General features: G+C 50.4%; 1 protein-coding gene across 1 annotated transcript; it reads right to left on the reverse strand.

Annotated features, from left to right (window-relative positions):
• Positions 1 to 5,709: 5,709 nt before the first annotated feature.
• Positions 5,710 to 7,435, reverse strand: Tmem158 (transmembrane protein 158). The gene has a single exon (XM_031343743.1). The coding sequence runs from the start codon at positions 7,195 to 7,197 to the stop codon at positions 6,340 to 6,342; it is 858 nt and encodes a 285-aa protein (XP_031199603.1). The 5' UTR covers positions 7,198 to 7,435; the 3' UTR covers positions 5,710 to 6,339.
• Positions 7,436 to 7,658: the final 223 nt, after the last annotated feature.

Here is a 7,658-nt window from a genome sequence, read left to right on the forward strand (position 1 = left end):
GGACAGCCAGGGCTACACAGAAAAACCCTGTCTTGAACCCCCCCCCCAAAAAAATACAATCTGGTGACATCAATTCCTTTAACAATGCTGTGAAACCACCACCACCACCCTGTCTCCAGAGTCTTTCCATTCCCCAGGCAGAATCTCTACTCTTGTTAGTAACAGGTCGTCTTGCAGCATAGCCATGAACTTCAGGTGGAGTCTGTTCCTGAAAGAGTACGGAGAAGTGACCCCTCTGGATCAGGTGCCTATCTCTTGGTGTATGTGGCCCCCCTTTTGTGGAGAAGGGGGGGAAGAATGCTTTATCCTTGGTGCACCAGTGGCAAGGCAGGTGCCGAGCAGGTGTCTCATGGCATTGCCAGTCTGCTGGCGACTTTGGCAAATCCCCAAAATACTGTCAAGTTTACTGTATCAAGCAAGTAATTTTATTGGGGCAAATGACAGGGACTTCTGGCTTCACTGAGGATAACTGGTGTAACAGGGTCAGCTGAGTCTCAGTGTGGGACCCTAGAGCAAGCCTGCCACCACCTGGGGCTTGGGGATAATGGAGATGACACTTTAACAGAGCACCTTTGAGCCTTGCTTCTCATGTTGCCACCCAAACATGAAGGGAACAGTGTACAAGAGCAGCATAAGGCCACAGCGAGTGCTGTGAATGCCCTACCCATCTAGATGCCTGTCACAGAGGGTAGGAGGAATATAGGCTGTTCACAACCTTCAGGTGCCCCCTTCTCTGGAGAGCAGGGTCCTACAGTGGTGAAGGTGTGGCCACTGAGGATACAAAAGGCCATCCCTCTTGCCTCATGGCAAGACAATGTGATGCCATCTATGCTCAAGCTGGAATGAATCCACAGTAGCTGAGAGACAGCTCTGACCCACTCCATCTCTGCTTGGTCACACTTCTGACAGCCCTCCTAGGGCACTCTTCTTCAGATTCTGCATCTAGGAGAATGTAGATAAGTAAGGGTTCATTTCAGAAGACACCTGAATTGTGGTGAATACCTTGGCAAGCCTGGCCTGAACTCACTCCTATTGTGAGTGAGCCTCTGGGAGCCCCGCCTGCAACACACCCAGCCCAACAGCTGGGTCCCAGGGCCATAGCTTTTACCCACAGCAGGGCTTTGGGTGCAATGTCCCTCCCATGTATTGTATCCCAGAATTAATTTTCATATCCACGACATCAGATAAACTCAGACAATACAAGCTTCTCCATGGTTGTTACTTAAGGAGATGAATCACACTGGTGGTTCATTCTCCAGAGTTGTATTCAGTTCCTTATTGGATTCACCTGAAATCTCACAAGGGAAAGCAAGAAACGTGTGACAGGAGTTGGGAGGAGTCACTCTGGGTTTGACGTGACTGGAGGTGAAATCTGTAGGATGTGAAGATCATTCATTCTCTCCCTTCCATTTCCCCTGAGTCTTTGGCTTTCCATAGGTTTCAGCACCTCATGAGGCTGACCTCATATAGAACATATAAAACATTTCATCTCTATATAAAACAAAACATCTCATATAGAACATTTAAAAGTGTGTTTGATGACACAATTCCAGTGCTCTGAAGGTTAAGGCTAATGGAGCTTTTCTGGGTTAGCCTGGGCTACTTCAGAGACTGCTATGGATTGAATGTGAAGTGTCTGCCCCAACTCACCTACCCAGGTTTATGTATTTGAATCCTTAGGCCTTAGTCGGTGGTGCTGTCTGGGTGGTGCTACCTGGGGGAGTTATGGAGGTGTGGGGCCAGACTGATGGAGTTGGTCCTGGGAGTATGCAAATATAGCCCAGTTATGGTTCCCTTCCATATCTGCCTAACACAACATGAACAGCCACCACAGAACTGATGGCTATGGCTTTCTCACCGTGATGGACCAAAATCCTTTGAAACTGTGATCAAAATAAATCCAACTGTAAGTCATTTCTATCCAGTATTTTCTTTAGTGATAAGGTAAGTCACTAATAGAGAGGCCTTAATTAAAAAATAAGCAATAAAGGAAGCTATATATTACATAATTATATATGATACATTATTACATACAATTTATAATTACACATTATATAATTTATATTATGTAATTAATAATATATAACATATTATATATATTTGGCTTTTTGAGACATGGCTTCTCTGTGTAGCCCTGGCTGTCCTGGAACTTGCTTTATAGACCATGCTGGCCTTGAACTCAGAGTTTTACCTGCCTTTGCCTCCCAAGTGCTAGGATTAAAGGTGTGTGTGCCACCATAACCAGCAGAATAAATCTTTATATACCAGTCACCACAAGAATTCCTCTGGTACCTTCCCTAGATACAAGGAACTACCAGAGGGGCAGATGGGAAAAGCAGATGCCCCTTAGGGAAGACCAGGCTGAAGAGGAGAACCCTGGAGAAGACAGACTAGAGGCAGAAGACCCAGTAGTGAGTCACAGCAGGGAGAATAGAAAGGGTTCCACCAGGCACTGGTGAACGTCTGGCCAAAGGCTGCCAGTTCTATAGACCTGGAGGAGTCTGGCCTGCTAGCACCTGCCACCTCCTCCCTTTCCTTGTCCCCATCCCTCCTAGTATCCCAAAATAGGCCCTTCCTCAGGGTGCTTTCTTGTTAGGTTTTAGTCACAACTGTGAGAAAAGTAACCAGGAGGCCTGCCATGAAATGGGTAGATGAGGCTGAAGACAGAGACCAACATGCAGGAGGCTTGCCAGGGAGGCCTCTGGGTTTTTACCTGGGGAAGAGAAAGAGTGGGAGGGAGTAGTCTGGTGTCTATGCTTCGGGGGAGTCAGTCTTGAGGATCCAGGATCAGGAGGTAAAGGGCTGGGTCTCTATGTCTCAGGTTGGTCACTCATTGGAGGTGGTACCTGAGGTAGGCAGAATGGCTTGAAGCCTGGTAACTGTCTTCAGTGGACCTGGACTGCCCTGGTGGCAAATACAGAGCACTCTGTAGTGGCCTGTAAACATGGCAGTGGTTTATCCCAAGGACCTAACTATGTCACTGACAACCAAGCGGTCCCCAGGAGACTTTAAAAATTGGAAAGCTTCATGTGTACATGTCCACAGGCTACAGCACCATTACCTCCTGTCCTGTCTAAGAGTTACAGAAACATTCCACTAGAGAAGACCCAGTGGGTGATTGTACTTAAAGCATAGAGGGACTTGAAGGCTCTGTCCTCATTCTCTACTAGCTTGTCCATCCTTCCCCCTTGCAGTCTCTGCTAGCAAATCTTTACTTTCCCCCATTTCAGATTTATTTATATTTGATAGTGATTGAGTATTTTGCCTGCATGTATGTCAGCACATAATGGGCATGCTTGGTGCCTGTAGTAAAAACCCCTGGAACTGGATTTATGGATGGTTGTGAACTCTTCTATGGATGCTGGAAACTGAACCTGGATCCTCTGGAAGAATAGTGCTGGTGGTTCATTCTCCAGAGTTGTATTCTATTCCTTATCGGACTCATCTGAAATCTCACAAGTGAAAGCAAAAAGCGTGTGACAGGAGTCGGGGGTCGGGGGGAGTCACTCTGGGTTTGATGTGACTGGAGGTGAAGCATGTAAGAGCCATTTCTCTAGCTCCAATGTTAGAGGTTTATTTTCGAGTGTGTGTGTGTGTCACATTTGTGGGAGTGCTTGGGAAAGTCAAAAGAGTGTCAGACCTGTGAGCCACCCAACATGGGTGCCGGATACTCAGATTATCTGAAAAAGTAGTGAATGCTCTTAATCACTCAGCCATCTCTTCAGCCTCATATGGTGATATTTTAAACCCATCTTTAAAATATATTGAGAAAATAAAGCTGAACACTTATGTATGTGTAAATCAAGTACATACATAGGTTAGAGTTCCATTATGTGCCCAGGTGTCTTATTTAATGCAGCCTGGCTTCTTTGGGTTTGTAGCTGTACAGATTAGCCAATGGTTGAGGTAGGCCAACAGAGGCTCAGACCTTGAATGGCTAGCTCTGTATTCTCCTAGGAAAGGAAGATCCTAGCAATAAAAAACACAAGGAGGCAGAAGTCTTGGGTTTCATCTTAGTTCTATCTTACGTAGCTGTGAGATTATAGGCAAAAAGCTGAAATTCTCCGAATTTTAGTTTCTGTTTTAGAAAAGGTGTGTGTGTGTGTGTGTGTATACTATACCAAAAATACTCACTTGTGTCCCCTGGGATTATAAACACTATGATATTAAAACTGATCAAGATTAGTAATTATTGCTTTTCTCCTGTAATTACCAGATCCTGAAAAGAAGTGATGTTCCCATACTACCTGGTTTGGTGACATGTAAAGAATACCAGTGTTCTGAGCAATGTGCATTACAGTAGCCACTGAGCATCTTCAGTGTCCTGACTAGGAAACAGAGAAAGATCCCCCTCTACCCTCAGGGCCTGGCTTCTGCCAGAGACATCCCTGGACCACAAGGAGCCAGAAGGACAGCTAAAGCCATGGGACTGTGACCATCCTCTCAGACTCCTGAGAAGAAAGTATTTTACTTACTTGACATAGACCTCAAGATAAACAGAGATGCCATGCAGCTGAAGGTTCCCTTCTGCAAACACACAGCACATCACAAACTTGACACACACGTGGATCCCTTAGTGAGTTTCACCTTTCTGTGGCCACTTCTGTGGCCTTAAATGGGTCCATCTCCAGTTGATGCTGATGCTGCAGGCCCAAGAACCATATTTTGAGAACTATAGCTCTAGAGCAAGTTTAATGTTTCAAAAGCAGGTACAAGATGGGGCAAAGGAAAGCATCTTTATTTTATTTTGACAGGGTCTCATTGTGTAATCCAGGGTAGCCTTCAACTGTGTCAGGTTCCCTAGTGTTGGAATTACGGTACTTAAATGCCTTAAATTTACTCTTATATTAAGCTGCATAAGGACCTTTGCTCTGCAGATAATGCAAAGAATCTGAATCTGCCATGTAACAGACACTACCACAGAAACACGGAATGATGAAGAAACCCTATGATCAATGGCTATTCACTACTTTTTAGCAAGAACCTTGTTAATGCTAAATAAACATCTCAGTTTGATACTGGCATTGAAACATGCCATCTGTTTAAGTTACCAAACAAACTGCAATCATGTCTTACAATCAGCCATTTCCAGGGCTGGGAAGATGGCTCAGTAAAGAGCCTGGTACTAAAGCAGGAGGACCTGAATTCAGATCTCCAACATCCATGTGAAAAGCCAAGCTTAGTGGTGTATGCGTATAATCCGGTACTGGGAAAGACAGGGACAGGAGGATGCTGGCCAGCCAGTCTAGCTGAATCTGCCTGCTTTGTGTTTAGAGACAGACCAAGATGAAAACTAAGGTAGAGTAACTGGAGAAGGCACTTGACTCTGACTCCCCCACACAAGTGCATTCAGGAGTGAGTGGGCACACTCAAGAACATGTACATATATACTGTTTATCATCATAGCTACTGAGGTGGTTCTGTGAAAGACACCTACCTGGCTCACAGAACTATTTAACGATTTTTCCTGGAGCACCATGTGAAAACGAACTATGCCAAATGCTGTAAGCCTGTGCCCTGTAGGAAGTTTGTATGTGTTCTGGGGCCTAGTGAACCGATAGGCAACCCCCATCGGAGCCATTCTGAGAGTGATTTCACCTGTCCTAGCCAGGAAGACAGATGGCGCCTCTCTTTTCAGGAATTTCTTCATGATTCATTTGCATCTTGGATCCCTTTCCCAAAATCAAATAAAGGAAACATACACATTTCTGGAGGAAAATGTCTGTATTAAAAGCCAGAAAACCACATTAATACAAGAAGAAACGCCCACCAGGCCATGTCACTGAATAGATCGACTTGGAAAAGATTCATAAAGAACTTTTGTAAGCAATAACAATAAATCCGTGTCAAATCTTCCCTTGCCCCCCCTTTAAAAAAACAAACAAGAAGCTTCAAGTACAACTACATTCAGATACAAAGAGCTCCTATTACCACAGCTTTAGCAGTTGAATCTTTTTGTTTTGTATTTTTTTTTTACTAAAACTTTCATTTTAAAACAGTTATTAAGTATATAAAACAAATACACAGGATCTGGTCACTTTCTGCCATAAATAAAGGGCATGTGGGCGCAGGGAGGGGGTGCCGCAGAGGAAAGAGCCCGTTTCCCTTGTGTCCTCGAGCCACGCGTGGATCCCACCCTTCAGCCCGAGAGCTTGCCCCTGCTTTTCCGAATCAGAAACCTCAGCACAAACCTCACTTTCCCACCTCGTTTGGGCCTCTCTACGGTCCCCTCCCGGGAAAAGGACGGACACTAAGGACAGCACGAAGCGCACCTGCCGCGTCTCCGGCGAGGAAGGCGCGTGCGAGCGCGTACACAGCGCGGACGCGGGGCGGCGGGGGTCACTTGGGAGCCACCCCCGAGGTGACGGCCGCGGCGGCGGCAGCCGCTGCAGCAGCGGCAGCGGCGGCGGCGGTAGTCCCCGCGGGTACGGCTGCAGGAGCGGCCGCGGGGGCTCCGGCGGTGGTCCGGCGCTGCTCCATGCCGTTGGGCAGAAAGCCGGCAATGATGGGCACCGGCCAGATGAGGGCGGCCACGCTCCACACCACGATGACCAGGGTCATGAAGCAGGCCACCAGCGTGGACTCGATGGGCTTGCGGTTCAGCCGCCAGCCCGGCTCGCCCTGCAGCTCCTCCAGGCTGAAGTCCAGGCAGCAGAAGTGACGAGGCTCGCCCTGCAGCCACAGCGGCCCGGGCTCGGCCGCGGGGTACGCAGGCAGCGCGGTGGGAGCCCCGGCGGGAGCCCGCAGGCGGCCGCGCACCCAGCCGCAGCCCACGCACAGGCGCAGGTCTTGCTGCGCGCCGCCGGCCGCCAGCCCCAGATGCTCGATGAGCAGCGGCGGCCCGACGCGGTGGAAGGCGGCGGCGAAGAAGGCGCGGCCGTGCGCGTTGGTAGAGAAGAGCAGCAAGTCGCACTGCAAGCCCCTCGGGCGGCCCCAGCGCACCAGCAGCGAGCTCAGCATCTGTCGTTGCACGCTGATGTTGCAGGGCGCCGCCGGAGCCTCCTCTGGGCCCGCGCGCTCAGGGGGCGCCGATGCCGCCGATGCCAGCAGACGCGGGGCGGAGTGTTCGCCGGTGAAGGACGCGTTGGCCGAGGCGTTTGGGGGCGTCCCTGCAAGGCCGGGCGCACCCGTGGCCCCGCCGTGCGCCGGCGGCAGCGGGCAGGCGGCGGCCAGTAGCGCGGCGAGAAGGGGCAGCATGGCCTGTGGCGAGCGCCTACGCGCGCGGGGCGGGCGGCGGCTGCATGGCGCGCGGGCGACCGTCCGGTGAGGGAACCGCGGGGCCTGGAAGGCCGAGGCGGATCTCTGCCAGTGTGTTGGGACGACACCGGCTCACGGGCCGCGGTGGCCTCTGAAGACTCGGCTCGTCGAGGTTCCGCCGCCCCCAGAGCTGGGGCCCTTGGACGGCTAGGAGGCTCTACTGGCCCGCGGCGAAACGAGAGAGGATTCCCCTGCTCGGCTCCGCCTTCCGCGCGCCCCGCCCCCGGCTCACCGGGTGTGGGGACTTGGGAGGGCGGGGCTCCACTCTCAGGGGCGGGAACTGGAGACCTGCGGAACAGGGCGGTGTATGGAGGCGGAGCGAGGGGAGCCCCGGGGGCGGGAAGCCTAGAGCGAGTCTAGCAGCCAAGACACTCCCTTTGTCACGCCCCAGGAGAGCCTAA

The sequence above is a fragment of the Mastomys coucha genome, unplaced genomic scaffold, assembly GCF_008632895.1.
Source record: "Mastomys coucha isolate ucsf_1 unplaced genomic scaffold, UCSF_Mcou_1 pScaffold23, whole genome shotgun sequence".
In the NCBI taxonomy this organism is placed as follows: Eukaryota; Metazoa; Chordata; class Mammalia; order Rodentia; family Muridae; genus Mastomys; species Mastomys coucha.